We start from the raw sequence: 24837 nt of genomic DNA on the forward strand, positions 1-24837 counted from the left end.
TTGATTAAGATATGTGTACATGGCTACATGCTGATTCCAGGTAAGTTTGCAGATTGATTAAGATATGTGTACATGGCTACGTGCTGATTCCAGGTAAGCCCAACAAATAAATGTTCATGTGACTGAGAGATGTAATGAAATGGAGTAAAAAATGGAGTCAAATGCATGTTAGGCAGGGACTACAGATGAAACTAGCTCATTAGCTAATTCTGGTACATTTACATTGATGTGGAAACTGAAGATGTTGATTAATGTGCACTGTCTCTGGGTAAAAAATAAATAAGCGTAAAGTGTTTTGATTTCAACAAAAAAGAATTACTTTCCCAGGTGCTGTGACAACATCCTTCCTGGAACAGCGTAAGAGGTATCGGTACGATGAGTAATCAGCAGGTGAATCTAGTTTCATATTAATCCTACATTAATTGTCAAACCTTCTTATTATTTAAAACTGCACATGATCATTGTTACTTTCTAACTTGTGGAACAATGCTGATATAAAGGTAAGAATGAGTAATTCGCTTTTGGTTTTTAAGAAAATGGTTTGTAAAGCAATTTTTGAAAACTACAAAGGTGAATAATACTTAATTGTTTTGTACATTTCTTTTAGAATACTGTTTTGGAGTCTTAATTTTCTTAAGAATATATAGGACAGGCATGTATAAGCATTATGCTTCAGTCTGTACCTTTTCAGTCACTGTCGAATCAAATATTGTAAAATTATTGTGCATATTGTATTGTGTGATGATGACTGAATAAAACGACTACTACTACTACTACTACTACTACTACTACTACTACTACTACTACTACTACTACTACTACTACTACTACTACTACTACTACTACTACTACTACTACTACTACTACTACTACTACTACTACTACTACTACTACTACTACTACTACTACTACTACTACTACTTTCTAGACACCAGCTAATAATCTCCTGTTTTGTTCTCTCTATACCCCCAAGGTATCTGGTCCTTACTATGACAACCAAGGGTTCCAGAACGGAGAAGGTAGATGTCCTCCATATCCTTCGTCTCATGGGATATACCCCACATTACCGCCAGGACAAACCCCCTCCAGTGTCCCCCAGTACTCTCCCCAAACCATCAACACCCACCACACAGTGACCCCTGGACAGCCCCACAATACGACAAGCAGCAAAGGTACGTTATGTTAAAAAATATATTTGTAAGTCTATTAATACAAAAACATTTATTTTTCTTCTTGATGAGATAGAGATGCAGACTGTGTAGATCTTGGATGAAAGTCTGCCTCTGTGTCATTTTAGATCCGACACTCGCCCTCAAAAAACATGTTAAGAAAATTGCAAATCCCATCAGATTCAACCTACGGAATTTTAAACACATCAGACCCTTTCTAACCACTAGTGCTGCTAAAACATACTTGCATTGTCTGATTCTATCTCATATTGAGTACTGTCACACAAACTGGTCTTTTACAGGTGTCACCATCCTCAAAGCTCAAACCCACAGCTCTTCAAAAGAGCCCTCAAGGTCCTAGACAAAAAGCCTCTTAAATATCATCACTGTGTCATAATGGAAAAATACAGTTTTCTTAGTTTTTCTAATTTCAAGTCATTCAAACAGGTCTGTATGATTTACAAGAAATTACATGGACTCTGTCCTCCCCCCCCCCCCCCCCCCCCTGGGAGAATTCATTCAGACTCAAGAAGTCTGATCGTGGTCATAGGACTTACGACCTCTACAGAGGATTGCGAGGTACAGCGCTGACACACCACTTTCGGTCAGAATGTCTCGTCAGTGCAGGGACATGTTGTGGGACAGTTTATCTACCACTATTCGAGAATGTCCAACTTTTACTACTTTTAAACTTAAAGTAAAAAATAAAAATAAAAAAAAGGTTTCTAGAACACCAAGCATGTGAACATATATTGGACCTTGCTAAATCCTGTGTATTTACAGTGCATTATATGTATTGTCCATTAATACACGCTGTCCCTTCCAAATAAACAAATACCGGTACATAAAATGAAATTCCAAATATATGCATTTTGAGGTGATTTTGATATGTAACAAAATGCTCAAAACATCAAAGGGGTAGATAATTTTTTAAGTGACTATAACAGTCTCACAACACAGTCATATGGACCTCATAATGATGCATTATGTCTTCACATTCAAGTTCTGTTATTATAATGCTCATGATCTGTAATGCGCTCAAAGTAAACTGTTACTATATATGACATTCTATTCTAGTATGTATAGTATCCAGTCATATGACTAAATATAACCTTCTATTCTACTTTATGTATAGTCTCCTTTCATATTACTAAATATAACTTTCTACTCTACTGTATAGCCTCCAGTTATATTACTAAATACATTTCTACTCTACTGAATGTATAGTCTCCAGTCATATTACTAAATATAACTTTATATTCTGTATAGTCTCCAGTCTTATTACTGAATATATCTTTATATTCTACTTCATATAGTCTCCAGTCATATTACTGAATATAAATGTCTATTCTACTTTATGTATAGTCTCCAGTCTTATTACTGAATATATCTTTATATTCTACACATATTTGCATATAATATATTTGCAATATATTTGCATATCATATGTCACAAATGTAACAGTACTATATACCTGGCTGTATGTCATGTATGTCCCTACTGTATGTCATGATGTCACTATGAATTGAAAATGGGGGACCCTGATGTAAACAAGACAAATGTCTTTCTCTGGTCTGTGTGTATTGAGCCGTACTGTATTGTACCCATTCTGCAATCTGTTAAATAAAGTTTTCATTCATTCATTCATTCATTCATTCATTCTACTGTATGTATAGTCTCCAGTCATATTACTGAATATAAATGTCTAGTCTATACTTTATGTATAGTTTTCCAGTCTTATTACTGAATATATCTTTTTATACAATGGTATGCACATTTCTTGATTCTGATTGGCTGAAACACTTGTTTCAGACGTTGTTATTTCTTATAACACACTCCACATGATCAAAGAACCCGCCCACAACCGAATTACTTTGTTTCCGAATGACTCCGCCGTTCATTCTTTTACTGAATGAAACCAAGATGGCGGACAATAATCTTTATGAATGGATGTATTGATTCAGTCATAACGGCTCATTCAAAATAGATAAATTTACCTGGAATATGTTAGTTGTTTACACAATGTTGGATTATGTAATTGGGTTGTCATGACTCATTGTAAAACAAAATATAAATCGGGGGGGGGGGGGGGGGTGGCCGCTGGCAGTTGCAGAATCCGACTCCTCTCTGGTGAACGTGCAGACACTCTATCATCCTACCCAGCATGTAATAGAACTCAACTCGTTATTATTGGCGCATAGATTGCAGAAATACGGGAACGTTTTGATTATATTTTAAAGGCTTTGACATTGTAAAACGAAATAAGTGGAGTTTCGAAGCTGTAATACAAGTCATAGGAACACCCACGATATAGTGTTCTTCCCCCTTCCTACTGTATAAGAAAGAATTAAAAACGCATTGCAAGGAGAACAGAGGTTATTTGTTTCACGTGATTTAAAAAAAAACTGTATTAAAAGAACCAATATAAGGATCGACGCAAGCTTTCTACTGTGGGTACATCTTGGCATCCCGCAACTATTCCCCAATCACTTCTATCACAGAAAATGCTTAGAAAAGGAAAGCCAACGGTTGTTATTTCGTATATAATACATTCCACGTGACCCCAGAACCTCAATGTAAATAAACCATAATCACCCTACAAAAACAGTACTGTATTTGTAAATCTGGTATGTCATAAATGTATAGATGTAGCAGTACTGTCTATCTGTATGTCATGTATGTCATATATGTTATGATGCATTGAAAATGGGGGACCCTGATGTAAACAAGATGAAAGTCTTTCTCTGGTCTGCATCCCCTTAACAATTGTGTGTATTGAGCTGTACTGTATTGTACCCATTCTGCAATCTGTTAATAAAGTTTTCAATCAATCATTCCAATAACAACCGCTAACTTCACTGTTAGATAGCATGCTTTGAAGCAACCTATGTATAGATGTAGCACTGTCTATCTGTAATAAAATCTTTAATCAATCGTTCCAATAACAACCGCTAACTTCACTGTTAGATGGCATGCTTTGAAGCAACCTATGTATAGATGTAGCACTGTCTATCTGTAATATAAATCAATCAATCAATCCAATAATAACCGCTAACTTCACTGTTAGATGGCATGCTTTGAAACACTGCACCTCCCAGCTGCTTCTAGACACGGAGGCAACTTCTTTAAAAAAAAAAATGTTACCTACTTTTTCTGTGGATGGTTTTGTGAATAAATCTCCATTATGCTTCAATTAATGTGTGTTTATTGTATAGCAATAAGGTTGGATGAATTCGGCAATTGTATAAAATACATTACACCACTTGTAGTTGTGTGTTATAAGAATTAGAGCATGCCTAGGGGGGTCTTACAACCCTCGGCTGCGCCTCGGGCCTAACAACCACCCCTAGGCATGCTCTAATTCTTATAACACAGTCCTGCGCGTGATGTAATGCTTAAATATTCTACTTTATGTATAGTCTCCAGTCATATTACTGAATATAACTTTCTACTGTACTGTATGTTTAGTCATAGGGAGCCTGTTGGTTACAACAGATATGTAAATTGTAAGAGGGAGATGTTGTTATTTGCATGTTTCTACAGTCGAGTCAGACCAGGCTACAGAAACAAATTAGTGGGGGGGCATAATGGTTTTTCAACACAGGTTCCCTTTTATACATTTCAGCTGGGACAGCGGCGCTGTGGCTTGCTTGGCGCTGCCCACGGTGCTGAACTAAACAGCAGAGAGGCAATTGAAAAATCTAATTTCTCTCTCTCTTAAGAACATTCACTTATACAAAAACAGACTGAACGGATATATATAACAGACCTGCTGGGGCAGCGGACTGAGAGCAGGGGACACAAACAGGCTGGATAAGATGGTCAGGAAGGCCAGTAGCGTGGTTGGGGTGGAGCTGGACTCTAGCGAGGGTGGCGGAGAGGAGGAACCTTGCTAAGCTCCAGGCCATCAGGGAAAACCCCTCCCACCCACTATACACAGACTTGGCTGACAGGAGGAGCATGTTCAGTGCCAGGCTCACACTACCTAAATGCAGCACTGAACGGCACAGGAAGTCCTTCATTCCGACAGCCATCAGACTATACTTAAGCATTACATCACGCGCAGGAGTGGTTTGTGAACAATAAACCATGCCTAGGGGTGGTCGTTAGGCCTGAGGCGCAGCCGAGGGTGGTTAGACCCCCCTAGGCATGGTTTATTGTTCACAAATCACGACTGCAAGTGGTGTAATGCTTTTATACAACTGCCACATTCATCCAACATTATTGCTATACAATAAACACACATTAATTGAAGATTTATTGAAAAAACCATCCGCCAGAAAAAGTAGTTCCCACAACAACAAAAAAGACAATTTGCCTCCATGTGGAAGCAGCTCGGAAGTGCATCCAACCAACTAACACATCCAACTGTGTGTTATTGGAATGATTGAGAGAAGTTGCCTCATGTGGAAGCAGCTCGGAAGTGCATCCAACCAACTAACACATCCAACTGCCTTTCAACTAAGACATCCAACCAACTAACACATCCAACTGCCTTTCAACTAAGACATCCAACCAACTAACGCATCCGACTTTTCTTTAGTTTTTAATTATGAAGTTAGTGGTTGTTATTGGAATGATTGATTGATTGATTGATTGAACATTTTATTACCAGATGCAGAATGGGTACAATACAGTACGGCTCAATACACACAATTGTTAAGGGGATGCAGACCTACTTTCTATAGAACTTCATTCTTAGATGCTTCTATAGAAAGTACGTAAAACAAATTAAAACGTTTTCTTTGCCCTATTTTTTTATTTATTTTTTTAAACCTACTGTAGAGGGCCTAAACTTGACCAGTTGGAAACCAAGCGTACAGTAATAAAATTAGCAATCAATCAATCAACTCAATAGGCCATGCTCACTTAAAACAGCGCAGCACTCAGCTGCTTCTACAGTCTGACTCTCCCCCGCGTTGCAGACAGGAGTGTGTGTGTGTGTGTGTGTGTGTGTGTGTGTGTGTGTGTGTGTTTGTGTGTGTGTGGGGGTGGGTGGCAGGCCACGTGAGCGGATCGGCGCGGCCGAGAAATCCGCTCTTCGCTCTTTAAAGCTTGGTCCGCTCCGCTAATCGCTCATGTTGACCCTGCCCCCAAGTCGCTCTCCGCTCGCTCCCCGCTCACCTTGAATCGAGCGCTCCCCGCTCCCCGCGCCAGATCGCTCGGCAGATTTTTTTTTTTTTTTTGGAGCATGGTGTAAATTAGCTCAAACTACAACAGTCTACACCCCCTGGGCCCCTTAACAATTGTTTGTATTGAGCCGCATTGTAATTGTACCCATTCTGCAATGTTAAATAATGTTGTTTATCCATTCACTAGCTCTATTAAGCGATGATAGGCTAGCCGAGCCACAATGCTATGGTCGCTGCCATTAACTCTTTCAGTGCCACGCCTGGTTTTCCGTTTTACCGCTTGAATGCCACCATCGGCGCCAATGTTAACGTTAATATCGCCTAATCTATGTTTTAAATTATGGCTATGTGTCTAATCTGCCCATCGCATTATCAAAGACTATTTTCCAGTCAGTGCTGTGAAGGCAGATTGTTTTTTATCGCGTCGTTTCCATTTCAGAGCAGTTAGAAAAGCCCCTGTTTTGATATAAAAAACAGCTCATTCTGGAGCATTCTATGAAAATCGTCTTTTAGTGGAATATTCCACAACGTTGATATTCGTCGGCCTTTTTATGAATCGTTTTCAAATAAACGCTAGATGATCAATATTATACGTGCACGCAAGCACATTACGGCCGCGCACTGATAATCGCTCCGTTGATTTCCTCACAGACTTTTACAGTGAAACCGAAAGAAGACATTTCACAAAACAGCTTATAACTTCATCAAACTTACTCCGATTATCCTACCACTGATAACATAGAGTCCTTACCTGACATCAGATGGTATCCAACTGGTATATTCCAATTCCTGATCACCATTCGAAAAAATCGATACGTGTATGGATCCAACGCGACACTGTAGATCTCCATGATCCGCGGGGATCTGAGGCTCCAGAATTAACTGTGGTAACCCCGGCTGGATCAGTGAACTGGAAAATGTGGAGTACCGGATTTTTTTCCCCAATTTTCATTGAGTCCATTCCAAAATCACTTATGTCATCTGGGAGACGACAGGGGGCGCTTTTTTCCACAGTGATCACCGGCGCAGCTCGGCTATACTCGGGTAGGCTCGGGTGATGCAATCATTTTTCAGATCGCAAAAAAATAATAATAATAATAATTCCGAGAAATCTCGTGAGTGGCACGCAACCACCTATAAAAAAAACCGAGAAATCTCGTGAGTGGCACTGAAAGAGTTAACGTTAGCATGTAAGCTAACGACAACAACAATGGCGTCGATACTTTTTCTAACAGGAGTGAGTGACAAAGCCTGAACAGGATATCACAGGTTCACCCTTCTCATTGGTTGAAAATGGCCTTCATGTTTGTACATCGCCATCTGTTGCTTTGGCATTGTACTGCATGTATATATTACATCAACAGTGTTAAACCACTGAGCGGCCTGGAGTGGATTGGAGCGGAGGAGAACTCTCGCTCCGGACGTCGCGCCGACTAATTTTAAAACCCACTCCTCGCTCACGTCAAAACCGCCCGCTCCACGCCCCATGGCCTGGTGGGTGGGTACGCCAGCATCGGACAGTGTGAGAGTGAACGCTGCAGTCAGGGGGAAGGAAGTAGACATTTAAAATAGAATTGCAAATAATTAATCAATCCGCGATTTTTCTTTTGTTCTAAAATGACTCATGACCCATCAATTACATCATCCAACATTGTTTAAAGGACTAAGACATTCGCTGTGACAGAATCGCTTTATATTTAGTCGTTATGACGCTATCAACATATCCATTTGTTAAAGATTATTGTCCGCCATCTTGTTTTTGCCGACAGAGTGATCCTGGCGGAGTGATGTGATTCGGTTGTGGGCGGGTCCTGGGACCAGGAGCGTAGAATGGTCCCTATACATACGTGTAAATGGACTGTTTCAGCCAATCAGAATCGAGAAATTTGCATGCCGTTGTATAAAATGCATCACTGTGCCTCACTGCATCACTGAGCACAGAGTGACAGTTACCATCTTCCTGGACTCTTACTTTTTAAACAGCACTGTGCAATATTACACCTACTGTAGACTTCAGTATATTTTTACTGTATTTATTTACTGTATCTTTTATTCTATTTTTATTCTATTTCATTTTATTCTATTCTTAGGCCATTTGTTTTGTTATTCTTATTCGTGACTTGTTCTGTCTAAATGTTTAATGTTGAGTGATTTGCAGTGTCAAATTTCCCTCAGGATAATACATTTCTATTCTATTCTATATCTTTGAAAAGTCTCCATTTATTCAACACTTCTGAATTCACTGACAAACTGAACTGAACTGACAAAAATAAGGTGCATAAAAAAGCAAACAAAATTCCTCCACAGGCTACTCACCATCATTAGTAGAGCGGCAAGCAGCGTTTAGGGACAGAGTGAAATCTACTTTTTTTTTATCTACTTTTTTCTCCCATTTTCTATTTTTCTCCCATCCCAATTTCGTATCGTCCAATTCTACCCTCCCCTGTCTCGAACGCTGTTAGGCCATGCCTCCCACAAGCCGGCTGCAATGTGGACGAAGCCTTACATCACGTGTCCCCTCCGGTATTCGAGGAAGCAGCCGTCGCATCTTTTCACCTGCACAGCGCGATCTCTCAGCGGCGAGGGTCTGCGTGGGAGAGACACGCCGCCCCGTCGCTTCCTGATTCTGCTGCGCAGGCGCACCAACCGACCTGTAGGAGTCGCTGTCCACAACGTCCGATCCCCACCCATCAGCTTCCCACCCCTAATACTGCCAATTGTATTAGTATGAACGACCAGCCAAGCTGATAGCAATGCGGAGAGCTGGGCTCGAACCCAGCGTCTCCTGCATTGGTGGCGAGCGCCTTGCCCACTACACCACCTAGCCGCCCTAGAGTGAAATCTTCTTAAAACACTGTCCCTCCACTCATTCCTGAACTTTTTTCTTCTCAAATGCCAACTGAATTAAATCGGCGTTGCGTCGATGAAGCATACTAAGGCGATGTTCTGTAAAGACGTTCTTGAGGGTAGAAAACTAATTCTCAGAGTGCCGTGCTAGCTTCAGTAGTGTTGTTGTTGACATCAGTGCCCACTAGGGCTGTCCCCGACTAAGGATTTGGATAGTCGACTTTGATTGGCCAAAATTAGCCGATAGTCGACTATTAGTCTACTATGAAAAAAAAAAAAAAAAGAAAAATGTAAAAAAAAATATTTATCACCAGGGCGGGCACAGCTGACTCAGTGGGCGGGCCCGGACCCCTAATGCCCGCCCATGCCGCCGGGTCTGAGTCGAGTGTCTGTACCATAGCTCCTTCAGGTTATTGGTTCTTCGTCTCTGTGGTGGCGTACAATAGTTATTTAGTTAAACCAATGATTGTTTTATATTGTGTTTTGTTTCTGCTCTCTTTCAGGAGTAAAGAATAAACGCTGTACATACATAATGAGTGCAGTTCTCGTGCTCGTACTCCTCCTCACCGTCGCAGGAATACTGCTCTGGTATTTCTGTACGTCTATTTTCACATACCTCAAGTCACATTTTGCTCATTTGATATGATTTTGTCGTAATCAGTGGAGTTTAACCCTTTCACTGTCACACTACCAAAGCAACAATACAGAAGGTTAACCCTGTCACTGCCACACGACAAAGGTGTGGTGGTAGTGAAAAGGTTAACATTCTGTAGTGTGGTTGCGAAAGGGTTAATGATCTTCCATACATGTAATAAAGAGACGTACTTTGGCACTAAGCCTCAAAAGAATAAACATGTAGTTTTATTCATTTGTCTTTGGTCATATTTATTGTGTGCGTGAGTGTATGTGTGTGTGTTTTATTTCACTAGTATACGTGACAGCTTTCACTAGTATACGTGACAGCTTTCACTAGTATACGTGACAGTGTTTCAGTAGTCTAGGCCTAATCGACCCCTCATATATATGTGTGTGTGTGTATATGTGTGTGTGTGTGTATATGTGTGTGTATATGCGTGTGTTTGCAGTGTTCTACCAGTGTCTCCTGGGGAAGGGGTGTGGGCCGGGTGGGCCGTGTCTCCGTGCGTCCCAGTGGTGTGATGGTGTCCAGGACTGCCCTGGCGAAGAGGACGAATTACAGTGCCGTGAGACATCAGAGCCTCTGCCCACATGACACTGTTCACATCAAGACATCCTGTATTTCACACCACTAGAGAGTAGTATTGATTGATTGAAAACGGTATTAACAGATTGCAGAATGGGTACAATACAGTACAGCTCAATACAAACAACTGCTAAGAGGATGAAGACCAGAAAAAGAATTCAGTCTTGTTTACATCAGGGTCCTCCATTTTTGTCTTTTTTTTGGGGGTTGGGTGACATTTTACCGGGGCCAGTTTCCACCCGTAGGTGCTCTTTGAGAGCGGTTTTGAAGGAGGGTAGGGATTCACATTCCTTTATGGCTGTGGGTAGGGCGTTCCACATTATTGTGGCATAGATGCAAAACGTGTTTAGTCCCTTGTTTGAGCCGAATCTGGGTTGAACGTGATTTGTGGAACTCCCTCTGGTGTTGTGGTCGTGGACTTCACTGACCTTTAGGAAGTATTTCGACAGGTACATGGGTATCTTAGTGGTGTAGTGTATCTTGTAGACCAGGCCCATTGCAAGCTGCTGTACTCTGTTGTCTACGCCATCCTAGGTTGTCAAAATGGGGAGGGGTAAGGTGGGTTTTAGGAGTAAGGCCAAGCAGTAGTCTGACCAGTTTGGTTTGTGACACTAGGGAGGCTAACACACCCTTTCAAGCACACTTGACTGGGCTTATAAGACTGTTACAGAAAATATGGGACATTTAGCTGGAAATGTATTCTAACCTCAATCTTTCTGCTTTCTAGTTCGCCTCCATGGGACCCATTTTATACTGCAAGCTTTCTCACCAGCCGGCCAGACATGGAAACCTGTGTGTTTTGAGAACTTGAGCGACGACTATTGGAGAACTGCCTGTGAGCAGATGGGGTACAAAAGGTACGTCCATCTGAGCAGATAGGGTACAAAGAGTGTTACAAAGGGTCAGATTAAACCGAATATATATATATTTATTACTTGAGATATATTGTATAATATTTGTATATCGTCTGATATCCCTTGTATATTCTTTGTATATATACACGGAATATCCCTTTACCTAGGTACAGGCCAGACCATAATATTCGTTCTCCTATTGGACAGCGACCCCTAGTCGCCAACGGCCATACCCCCAATGGCAAGTTCAAAGCTACCGCTAAGACATGTCTCAACATGTCCAGGTTTGCGCAGTAATACGAGACAGAACTGAGGTTGGCACTAGATTATTCACCTTACGTATAAATACGTTGCAGGTGGATACAGCAGCACTTAGCCAGAAGCACTTAGTCCAAAACGTTGAAGCCTTCACCACGATACAACGTGCCGTGAAGTGGGCCCCTTTTGCCCCTAAATAGAGCCTTGAGAACCGCGTGCGAATAGATAGCTAAAGTGTCAGAGTTTAACGCTGTATCGTCGAGTTCGACTTATTCTATTGTAAAGTAATAGTCTATTATTTATAGTGTATCGTGCGGCTACCGTTCTACAGTGACCAGCATTACCACCGGTTTGTCGTACTCTAGCTAGTGCACTTATCCAGGCTGAGGGCCTAAACTCGTGCCGCCATCCGAGGAGTCCTAGACGAGAACCGTTGGATATGTACACTGGAGAACCTACACCGGCGAATGCAGAGCCTTTTCCGGCTGGATTATATTGCTTTGGTACTGTGGCTGCTGGAGCAGAGAACCGTCTACCCCACTGCTGTGTGGGATCTACCCTGTGAGGAGCACCATCGAGCCCGCCTCTAGGACCACAGAGGCTGGCTAGCTTTCATCCATGCTGTCTTGCATACTGGAGTATAGCTGTTGCTTTGTCTACGGACCAAATGATTATTGCACTGGCTCCTGTATCTGGAGTCTCTTTATTCCTCGTTGATCCAGACTTTTGCTCCCGAACATTCCTCTCCCCTGCTGGCTTACAACCGGAGGGAACCCCTTAGTATCTCCAGCTGACTACGAGTGTGCCTTATGTAATTCTTATGCTACAGGTGGCGTCAGTTATACCCATCTTATTATGCTCATGGACTTACGCTCTTGACCTACTTAAGTGTTCTTCGCCATATAAGCGCAATTCATAATTCTCAATTTGTAACCTATTGTTGCTGCTCTAATAATAAATACCTCTAAATAGAACTTTCTTTGTCAAGCCGTATTCTTGTGTGGGTGTTCACCAGATATACTGTGTACTGTATGGCCAGTAATTAAAGTACATAACTAAGTAGTGGTTTAATGATACCATACTCTCAATACAGTCAGGGAATTGTACCCCTCAGTTACAAAGAGGTATGTCCATCTGAGCAGATGGGGTACAAGAGGTACGTCCATATCCATAAGAGTGATGATGCCTTCTTCAATGCCCCTCTATGAAGCATCTTGTAAAACGGCAATGTCACTAACTCACTCACGCAGTCACTCACACATTCACTCAGTCACTCAGTCTCTGTCATTTACGCATTCTCTCACTCATAATATGGTTAGCCACTTTGCCCCTAGTGGCCAATTGACCTATCTCAAGCCCCCCCAAACCCCTCCCCCCCCAAGATCCTCCAATCACAACGGTTGCTTTGTTTGTCCGAGGGAAGCAACAGTTGTGATTGGAGAATAAATAAAAGAGGGTGGGGCTTAAGCTATGTGAATTAGACAGATGCTACTAACCCTAGTAGTACCCACACTCTACAGTATTCTCTTATAACCTACTCCACACAGTAGGTCAAAAAGCAGCTCCTACTGTGCAGTAGGGAAGTTATATTTTTGACTCATGGAAATGAAAAACCTGTTGCATGTTATTAGTGTCAACAGTAGCAATATGCAGCATCTTACTTGGTTGGGCATTACATCATTTGTGATGAACAAACCAAAGTAAATAATTTTAATCTACTTACACTTCAAAGGTGCATTGTCCGCACATGGGTTTAAAGCTACAGTGTGGAACTTTTGTCTCCAACTACTGGCAGTGAGGGTAATTACTCAAACACTGTCCTTGTGGTTGATCACCTTCTTTTTCTCATTTTATGAGTTTCTCAAAAAGTTACTGATACTGAACCTCCATACTGAACCTCCATGCTGAAAGGACCATACTGAAAAGACCATACTTTGGGGGGGTTTTCAGACTCGGCTATATAATATAATATACCAACATGCTTGGCATCTATGACATGTTCTTGTCCTAACTAGGTCATCTCAGGAATACGGTAGCTAACTTGGCACTTGCCTCCCATATTTAGTGAAGTGTGTTGTAATTGGTCATCAGAAACCATACACGAAATTACAAGTAATTTCAAGACTCACAGGCAGAGTTACTAACAAACAACAACCGAACCATACTTCCAACATACAGACCTGTACTAAACAATCTCTATATTATTTTCAGTAGCAAAGATTGACTATACCCCTGTCCTTTTGTCTGTCCACAGAGACTCCTATGTGTCCTCCGACAAGGTTAACGCATTCTCCTTGGCCTATGAGGCCGGCGGCTACATGAAGCTAACCACTGGACGTCCAGCAACATACTTACAGTCACAGCTCTCTGACAGGTACGGCATCAACCCATTGCTAGGTCTACTCTCCAGTTACTTTGTTCAACATACTTACATTACTAGGTCTACATACTGTACTTCAAGATTCAGTACAATGAAAAGCACGTCAATCTTGTTCAATCTTGTTGCATTTTTTTAACACAAGGTATGTTGACATAAAATTACCCAAAATGTTAGAATTGTTGTTGTTTTGAATTCAGATTTCCTTTAATGGTAATTTCTATGCACTTTCATACATGAAAACGAAACAACGTTTTGCTTAAAAATACAAAGACAGTGAAAAGGTTATATTATACTATACACTAGATATCATAGGTAAAATGTCAATAAATAGACACTAGTTATTGTAGGTAAAAGGTTAATATATAGTCACTAAATATCGTAGACAAGATACGATTTATTTCTTGATCCCCTTTTGGGAAATTCAGCAAGATTACAAAAAAAATAGATAGATATCATAAGTAAAAGGTCAATAAATAGTCACTAGATATTAAAAAGGTCAATAAATAGTCACTAGATATCATAGGTCAATAAATCAATAGGTCAATAAATAGTCACTAGATATTGTAGGTTAAATAAATAAATAAAATGGTAATGGCCAATAAAAATATATCCATGGCTGAAATGCAAAACCTCCTATCTGCAAAATTTCAGATTATTGGATTTTACTTTCAATGATGAGAAACCTCCTATCTGCACCTTCAGTCTGTCTGCAAGATATTTTCCAAAAGCCAAAAGCAGTGTATTGTATTGGGTATCCTTAAAAAATAGCATTCTGCAAGAAAACAACTGTTTCTTTTTGTTTTCTCAAAAAAAATAAAAATTCAGATAGGAGGTTTTGCGTTTCAGTCATCGATATGTAGCCTAAACTTCAGTTAACATAAAAGCAGGTTACATTAGCCATTTTGGAGTCAACCTACCTTGGGAGGGAAAAAGCTATTTTCTAGCCTTGTGGACCTTGGTGCTCCTGTACCTCCCTGACTGAGGGAAAACAGGCTGTGGGAGGGTTGCTGGTTATACTGGAGGCTCTGCAGATTGATTGGTTGTATGTCCAGCAAAGATGGTAGAGACACCAGTGATCTTCTCTGTAGTTTATTATCCTGATCCTGAATGAAGACTAAAGCCCCTCGATACCTGTCCCCTGGTAATCAACACAATCAAACCATTTCAGATATCCAATCGGCTTCCTCTGAAATATTACACAATATACAGAGGTTACTCTGATTCGCTCATCAGTCACATCTAGCTGCTCTGATTGGCCCATCAGTCACATCTAGACTAGCTGCTCTGATTGGCCCATCAGTCATATCTAGCTGCTCTGATTGGCCCATCAGTCACATCTAGCTGCTCTGATTGGCCCATCAGTCACATCCAGCTGCTCTGATTGGCCCATCAGTCACATCTAGCTGCAGTGGCTCAGCAGCCGAGGAGGAGTAGTACCAAGCATCTCTATAATCAACCCAGCCCTGTGCAGCTGGATCCAGGATTTCCTGACAGGCAGACCCCAGGCTGGGCTCCATCACCTCCTCCACACTGACTCTCAGCACCGGTGCCCCCCAGGGCTGCGTACTCAGCCCCCTCCTGTATTCCCTGGTCACACATGACTGTGTGGCCACACAGAGCTCCAACACCATCATCATGTTTGCTGACGACACCACAGTCATTGGCCTGATCACCGGCAATGACGAGTCGAAGTATAGAGAGGAACCTCCACCTCAACGTCAGCAAAATTAAGGAGCTCATCGTGGACTACAGAAAGTCCCAGGGGGGAGAGCACGCCCCCATCCACATCGGCAAGACAGCGGTGGAGAGAGTCAGCAGTTTCAGGTTCCTCTGGGTCAACATCAGCGGGGACCTGTCCTGGTCTCATCACACCGGCATCGTTGTCAAGACAGCGAGACAACAGCTCTTTTTCCTCCGTAGGCAGAGGAAATTCCTCCAGGATATTCAACGTTTACCGGTGCACTATAGAGAGTATCCTGACTGGCTGCATCACTGCCTGGTATGGCAACTGCTCAGCTACCGACTGCAAGGCTCTGCAAAGGGTGGTGAAGTCAGCACAACACATGACCAGGACGAGTGAATATTTTAGGCAACCAACTTGTGTAAAGCGTTTCTCTGATTGGCCAATACGCCCATGTGACCACGGCAGTGCGAGAGAGCGGCAGCGCGGAAATAGGCTGTCTATTGCCTCGCGCTGCAGCGCGGAAATAGGCTGTCTATTGCCATTCTCTAAGTCAAACTCTAACCTTAACCAGCTCCTTAACAGCGCCTAAACTTAACCCTTCTAACCTTAAGCAACTCCGAAACAATGCCTAACCTTAACCAACTCCGAAACAATGCCTAAACTTAACCGGCGAAATGAATGCACGTTAAAAAATATTGCCATTCTCTAAGTCAAACTCTAACCTTAACCAGCTCCTTAACAGCACCTAAACTTAACCCTTCTAACCTTAAGCAACTCCGAAACAATGCCTAACCTTAACCAACTCCGAAACAATGCCTAAACTTAACCGGCGAAATGAAACGGCGAAAGAATGCGAATGCACGTTAAAAAAAAAAAAAAAAAAAAAATTGAAGGGAATCAAACTCACCAGCAACGAGCCGTAGGATCCACAGCCATGCAGTCTTGCCAATTGAGCTATTTCTGGATACTGAATAAGGGGCGGTTACTGGCATATAATGAGCTCCGCTCTGCTGCTGCCGCGGGGGCGTGGTGAGACGCAAGTTGGGCGTGGTTAGACACAAGTTGGTTGCCTTTAATATTTAGGCGACCAGGACTGAGCTGCCAGCCAGGGACGAACTCTACACACAGAGGTGCAGAAGGAAAACCCGGAACATTCTCAGAGACCACAGTCACCCCAGTCACAAACTTTTCACTCTGCTACCATCTGGCAAACGGTACCGGAGCATCCGCACAAGAACCAGCAGGTTCAGGGACAGCTTTTTCCCACAAGCCACATGACTCCTGAACAAGGACAAGAACAGTAGATATCCCTATCAAAAACTCATGAACACACACACACACACACAAGACACACAAACCCTGCACTGCACCTTAACTCTTTAATGGTCATACTCGAGTATAGTCGGGTTATCTCGCCAACGGTTTGATATTTTCCTTTGATCCCCATTCTATACGGTCAGCCGGAGCCATCTCGGTGTCTATGATTCGTCTACCTACGTTGGAATTGCAATGGCGGTCGAATATAACCAGGTGGCTACCTTTTGAACTCAGAAAGAAATGGATCAGGAGAGGCAATGAATGAACTGGACTATCAAGACTCGCTCTGAGGGGGAGGAGCTCTTCCAACGCAATCGCTAGCAGATCTAACATATAACACGTTTTTATCTCGCGATCTATGGAAAAAGACTGCATTATCTTGGAAATGGGCGATGTTTAGCGTGTAATAAACTACAGACTACAGTGTGTAGAAACACCTTTTTTCCCCATGTTGGACTAGAAATAGTGTCTGTCAAATGAGCCATACTATTGTCTCCATAGCTATAATATAGAATATACAATAGCTCCGCAAAGATCGTGAAATATCGTGAAAATGGTCATGAAGGATGGGGGAAGCTTGTGACGCTCAATGTGTTAACATGCACATACACTATACGCAAGACACTTTCTGTAAATAATTTGATCTTACCTCATTTTATATTTAATTTGATCTTACTACTACTAATTGATACCATTCTTGTATTCATTGAGTATGAGCTTGAAACACAAAAATGTCATTACCTGCAATGCCCCCTGTATTGTTGTGTATTTGACAAATAAAGAACTTGGACTTGAATTATATCATGTCTGGTGAACAGAAGGCCAGTTGGTGTTATACATTATTCTAAAATGAAGAGCAATCTTTCAGTTCATCACTGTGACCACATGTTTGTGTTGCTTTGCAGTGTATCCTGCTCTGATGGTGTCAGTGTGCGTTGTGTGGGTAAGTGACTAAGCAGTGAGTGTAATAATACTAACATGTGATCTATATGCACCCATTATACCCATTATAACAATTGTTTACACAGTGAACCGCCTCAACCACAAGGCTGACAATGATCTGTATGAAATAATATTGCCAGTCTTAAAGGAACACATTACTTAAAGGAACATGCCAGCTTTTTGGGGAATTTGCTTATTTGCCATCTAGCCTGGAGTTAGACAAGCAGATACATACCATTTTCTTCTCTGTGCATGCATTAGGCTTAGGGAACAGCCCCACCATTAGCCTAGCTTAGCGTCATTCACTGGAAGTAGGTGTACCAGTGTAGCCTAGTTCCCAACAGTCACAAAATACACTCCAAATACAACTCCAAAACGTTCCTGTAAACATGTTGTGACCTGTGTATTTACCACGTGGAGAAATAAAAAAGAATAAGTAGACATTTTCGTTTTCTGAGCAGATATATATACTGGGATATTTTTTTTGCCAAACCACTGCTGCCCGGGCGCAGTGATTTCATCACCTCAAAATCCCTGTTGTTTTTTGAAAAACGGGGCTTTTGAAGTGATGAAATCACTGTGCCCTGGCAGCAGTGGTTTGGCAAAAAATAGTTCAGAGTATATATCTGCTTAGAAAATGAAAATGTAAAAAATAAATAAAGTATTTCTCCACGTGGTAAATACACAGGTCACAACATGTTTACAGGAACGTTTTGGAGTTGTATTTGGAGTGTATTTGGTGACTGTTGGGAACTAGGCTACACTGTCTGGCACACCTACTTCCAGTGAATGACCTATAAGCCTAATGCATGCACAGAGAAGAAAAGGGTATGTATCTGCTTTTATACAACGGCATGCAAATTTCTCGATTCTGATTGGCTGAAACAGTCCATTTACACGTATTTATCCTTCACAATCCACGCTCCTGGTCCCAGGACCCGCCCACAACCGAATCACATCACTCCGCCGTTCGACTTTGTAGAGGGAGCGGAGAGCGGAGAGGGGAGGAGACGAGAGGGGACAATAATCTCTACAAATGGATATGTTGATAGCGTCATAACGACTATCATTCCCTATCATTCCCTCCCCATCAACCTGGACCCCCTGCAATTTGCATATCGCCCCAACAGGTCCACGGAGGACGCCATAGCCCATGTGCTGCACACAGCAGCATCACACCTGGACAAGAGGCAGGGGAACTATGTGAGAATGCTGTTCATCGACTACAGCTCAGCATTCAATACCATAGTCCCCTCCAAACTCATAGCCAAGCTCAGGGACTTGGGCTTGAACTATGACCTCTGCCAGTGGGTCTTGGACTTCCTGACGGGCAGACCCCAGGTGGTAAGAGCAGGCAACTGCACCTCCTCATCCATCACGCTCAACATAGGGGCCCCCCAGGGCTGTGTTCTGAGCCCCCTCCTCTACTCCCTGTACACACATGACTGCGTGGCACAGCGGAACAACAACACAATCATCAAATTTGCTGATGACACAGTAGTGGTGGGCCTGATCTCTGCCAACGACGAGAGGGCCTACCTGGAAGAGGTAGAGAATCTGTCACAGTGGTGTCAGGAGAACTGCCTCTCCCTGAACGTCAGCAAAACAAAAGAGATGATTGTGGACTTCAGGAGGTCGGGGGTCAAGGACTACAGCCCCCTCAGCATCGACGGGGCACCGGTTGAGAGAGTGAACAGTTTCAAGTACCTCGGAGCCCACATATCCGAGGACTTGACATGGACCACACACATTGACAGTGTTGTGAAGAAGGCACGACAACGCCTCTACTTCCTCAGGCGCCTAAGGAAGTTCCAAGTCAGTCAGAAGATCCTTAGGAACTTCTACTCATGTACAATAGAGAGCATCCTGACTGGCAACATCACCTCCTGGTTTGGGAATAGCACTGCACAAGACCGTAGCAGACTACAAAGAGTGACACGTTCAGCCGAACGCACAATTGGAGGGGGGCTTCCCACCCTCCAGAACATTTACATCAAGCGGTGCAGGGGGAAGGCTAAGAGAATCATCAAGGACTCCAGCCACCCGAACAACTGCCTCTTTGAACTGCTGCGGTCAGGCAAGCGATACCGGAGTCTTAAGGCGAGCACAGAAAGACTCAGAAGAAGCTTCTATCCCCAGGCCATCAGGCTGCTAAACGAACAATAAACACTATGCAACAACCATCAAATGCACACAGCACACACACCCACACGCACACACTCACTTAAACAAACAACACACTGCAGCAACCACTCTCCACTTTAGATCACACAAACACACTTTATATTTATTGATAAAGGATTTGCACTACAACTCGTACACCTACTGTAAATTGTACCTAAATTACACCTCATCCCATTTCTGCCTTGCACTATATAGTATTGTATATTAGTACACTGCATAGTATATTGTATATTATATGGTAACTCAGTTACGTCTATTCTGCATCGAACATTGTACATATGTCTATACTGAACACTGTGACCTCATTTTTTTACTTCTAATTTACATGCTATACTATGTTATTTTATTTCATACTTATCTTGTCTTGCACAGTCTCTGGAGCGTAACAGTAAGAAGCATTTTGTATAAAAGTATTCTGTACTTCTGTATGACAACTATTAAAGAAACTTGAAACTTGACTAAATATAAACAGATTCTGTCACGGCGAATGTCTTAGTCTCTTACACAATGTTGGATTGTGTAATCTATGGGTCATGAATCATTGTGGAACAAAAGAAAAATCGCTGATTGATTGATTATTTGCAAATTTTTTAATTTTTTTCTTCCTTCCCCCTGACACTGTCTGGCACACCGACCCACACACACACACCGACCCACACACACACACACACACACACACACCGACCCACACACACACACACACACACACACACACACACACACACACACTCCTGTCTGCAACGGCGGGGGAGAGTCAGACTGTAGAAGCAGCTGAGTGCTGCGCTGTTTTAAGTGAGCATGGCCTATTGAGTTGATTGATTGATTGATTGCTAATTTTATTACTGTACGCTTGGTTTCCAACTGGTTAAGTTTAGGCCCTCTAAAGTATGTTTAAAAAAAAAAGTTAAAAAATAGGTATAAGTAGGTAAACTTTTTAATTTGTTTTACCTACTTTCTATAGAAGCATCTAAGAATGAAGTTCTATAGAAAGTAGGTCTGCATCCCCTTAACAATTGTGTGTATTGAGCCGTACTGTATTGTACCCATTCTGCATCTGGTAATACAATTTTCAATCAATCATTCCAATAACAACCACTAACTTCATAATTAAAAACTAAAGAAAAGTTGGATGTCTTAGTTGAAAGGCAGTTGGATGTGTTAGTTCGTTGGATGCCTTAGTTGTAAGACAGTTGGATGTGTTAGTTCGTTGGATGTCTTAGTTGAAAGACAGTTGGATGTGTTAGTTGGTTGGATGTCTTAGTTGAAAGACAGTTGGATGTGTTAGTTGGTTGGATGTCCTACTGAGAACAGTTGAATGCACTTCCGAGCTGCTTCCACATGGAGGCAACTTCTCTTTTTTTCTTTTTTGTGAACTACTTTTTCTGGCGGATGGTTTTTTCAATAAATCTTCGATTAATGTGTGTTTATTGTATAGCAATAAGGTTGGATGAATGTGGGAGTTGTATAAAAGCATTACACCACTTGCAGTCGTGATTTGTGAAAAATAAACCATGCCTAGGGGGGTCTAACAACCCTCGGCTGCGCCTCGGGCCTAACGACCACCCCTAGGCATGGTTTATTGTTCACAAAGCACTCCTGCACGTGATGTAATGCTTAAGTCTAACTCCAGGGTAGATGGCAAATAAGCAAATTTCCCAAAAAGTTGGCATGTTCCTTTAACTCGCTGAGGTTGCAGCTATTTTGTGATATTGTAAACCCGCCGCTAACCTCAGAGGGTTAAAAAGGAAAAGAAAATGTATGCATATCCCAAGATCTACAAATTAATCTGATTTGAGAAACATTGAGTTAAAAGGGTTGGAATGTGTGATGTCATTATAATGTCACATATTCCAAGAAGTATTAAATACAGGTCAAAATTTAAAGAAAAAATTATCAAGGCCTTTGCATTTTTTTTATATACATGTGACATCATAATAGCACCATACATCCAAGCTCTTTGCAGTGGCGTCGCGTGGGTAAAATAACAGGGGAAGCCAAAAAAAAATTATTAAAAAAAAAATTATTAAATATTTTTATTAATATTTTTTTTTTTTTTTTTTTTTTTTAAGTCAAGCAGTCACCATGTACACTACAGTATGGCTCGGCGGCCAGTCAAACTTTCTTTTTATTTATTTAACAGATTGCAGAATGGGTACAATACGTACGGCTCAATACACACAATTGTATAAGGGGATGCAGACCAGAGAAAGACGTTTGTCTTGTTTACATCAGGGGCATTAATACTGCTGGAGCATTGGTTTTTTTTTGGTCAGATTTGTCCTTGCGCGATTTTGCGCGCCGCGTGGGAGCAAATTCGAGACACATATTCGGTTGCAAAAAGGTGTCCCACGGTCTCCTCTATGGCCGTGAATATTTTCACGCGGATCGGAATCACGGCGCGCCCGTGGGACACTTTTCCGTTTCGGCGAGTTTATTCCACGCTTTCTGTTTTCCTTTTCTAAGCATTTTAGGGGCTACATGTGAATCAGTAAAAGTTGCGGGACGCCCAGATAGCTCGCATGGATCCCATAATAGGCTCACTTAATACAGCGTTTTTAAAATCACGCGACATTTTCAGGGTCGCGAGCCGACCTTTTCCCCTCGTTTTCGATGATGGAAGTGATTTAGGAAAAGCTTCGGCACGCCGAGAGGTCCCCGTGGATTTAATCTCGCGCGGATCGGGGCAATATTCGGCCCGTGGGAACAGTTACGGGTTAATACAATGTTCAGAGTGCAGAGGGGAAAATATGCTGAGTATTTTCCTCTCAGCCCCGTTTTAAACTTTTAGGGTGTGGCAGTCAGCTCGAATCTGATTGGCTAGGATCGGATTTGGACTCTATAATGCTGGAAGCCTGGAGAAAGAGACCTACCATCTGCCTCCTATCCTGCTGCAGTGAGCATAGTGAGGCTGACAGTGTGTTAGAGGGAGTGAGAAGGAGAAGAGGGAGACATTTAAAAAAAAAAAAAAATTATAACACAGATGCACAGATGAAAAAGAATGTAAACTATATTAAAAAAAAAAAAAAAAAAATCATATTTCATATTTGATATTAATTCATATTTTAATATTAGGGAGGCATGGCTTCCGTTGGCTTCCATAAGGATTCGCCACTGGCTCTTTGACTCAATAACAATAACTGTTCATATAAATCAAATAGACTACATTTGTACAACACAGTTTATATTTTTGGGATTGGACATAATAAATCAGCTTTATGTTTTTAACATGCAGCCACTAGATGTTGCACTAGAGCACCAGCATGTCATTCACAATCAGGGGCATTCTACATGGGGAAGTAGGGAGGGGATAAGTGCACACAACATTTAAACAACAACATTCATTTTGGACCTGCAAACATTTTGTAAAATAAATAAATACATTATATATATTTTTCTTTTTGAAAATTTTATATAAAAATGTATTAATTAATCAATAATTGTTTTTGGGGAAAAGCAATACATTTATTACCTTTCTAAAAGCTATGTGGATATATTATTATTATTTTCTTTTAGAATGATTACTCTACATAAAAACGTTATACATCATCTTTAACTTTGACCACTGTCTTAAAAAAATAATAAAAATTACAAGCAACGATTATATCACATATTTTTTTTTAACAATCCCCCCCTCAGCATGTGGTGTGAGTGAGGCAGCTCCCAGCAGCCGTATAGTGGGGGGCATAGAGGCAGCGAGCGGGGCGTGGCCATGGCAGGTCAGTCTACAGATCAATCGCCAGCATGTATGTGGAGGTTCTATCATCACCCCTCACTGGATCCTGTCCGCAGCACACTGCTTCCAAAAGTGAGACTGCTCTCTTACAACATTAGAGACAGATATGTTACCTGATATTTGAAGTGTTGTGGTCACTTGCGGCAATAGGGAGGTGTAGTCTGACGTCACTTTAGTTTCCCGGGCGGTCCACCCATATAGGGATTTATCATTGGGAAAATGTATTATCGGCTATTGTAATAATTCTGCCTCATGAACATTGGCAAGCTTTCCATTTTTTGCACAAAATGCGTTCCCTTCTATCACTAACATTATTGTTTAAGCATTTTTGGTTGAAATTAAATTATACATAATTCTTTTTACGATAAATTGTTTCATGTCGAGCTATAGATTGGGGATGAATAGACACAGAAAGGTACACCATGCCAATGTTAAACGAGACGATTTAGAAATGTGTCCATTGGAAATACATTGCAATTTCAAGCAAGATGGACCGGCCGGAAACAACAATGACGTAACCACTACACCTCCCTATGTCACTAATGCGTTGCTCATTTCAACACTGATTGCACACGCTTTATTGACGTCACGTGCACGCGCACGCATGCGCATAAATGTTCCCTCGTGTGCGCACAGGATGTAATAATAAACTTTATTTGTATAGCCCCTTTCATACAGAAACTGCAGCTCAAAGTGCTTCACAACAGAAAAAAGACAGGCATAAAATTAGCACATAACCCTAACCACACCAAGTTCTAACTCGCATGAAGCATTAAAGATGAGTTTCTTTAATAATCATCCGTTTCTGAATTATTCACAGATCGATTCAATGGTCAGAACTAGTCTATTTGCCCCCAATAAGTCAAGCAATTGTAGCAAGAAAGCGGGTTGTACCTAACTGGTAATAGTTACACTCTGGTCCTAACAGGGACATGAAAGTAAGAAATAGGGGAAATACAGCCGATATCCAACCCAACTTGGTGGCCACCTCCTCTAATGTTGATTTAAGTGAGACAACAGGGCTGATGATCAAAACTATCTCCTGTTTTACATACAACTTCTCAGAGTAGCTGCCGGTCAGGGAGAGCACCCCCACACGACACAAACTGACTGAG

General features: G+C 41.7%; 1 protein-coding gene across 1 annotated transcript in view; it reads left to right on the top strand.

The window, feature by feature from the left end:
• Window positions 1–375: 375 nt before the first annotated feature.
• The window catches only part of tmprss2 (transmembrane serine protease 2), a gene marked incomplete at both ends in the record, with an annotated part of 28260 nt that continues 3798 nt past the window's right edge, over window positions 376–24837 (top strand). The window contains 9 exons of the mRNA XM_084320474.1: window positions 376–390; window positions 974–1172; window positions 9652–9744; window positions 10234–10350; window positions 11098–11227; window positions 13737–13856; window positions 15404–15553; window positions 15615–15778; window positions 23626–23794. Of these exons, the coding sequence (XP_084176600.1) occupies window positions 376–390; window positions 974–1172; window positions 9652–9744; window positions 10234–10350; window positions 11098–11227; window positions 13737–13856; window positions 15404–15553; window positions 15615–15778; window positions 23626–23794 (1157 nt within the window). The remainder of the gene's footprint in view (window positions 391–973; window positions 1173–9651; window positions 9745–10233; window positions 10351–11097; window positions 11228–13736; window positions 13857–15403; window positions 15554–15614; window positions 15779–23625; window positions 23795–24837) is intronic.

The sequence above is a fragment of the Notolepis coatsorum genome (assembly GCF_963971535.1).
Source record: "Notolepis coatsorum genome assembly, chromosome: 8".
Lineage (NCBI taxonomy): Eukaryota > Metazoa > Chordata > Actinopteri > Aulopiformes > Paralepididae > Notolepis > Notolepis coatsorum.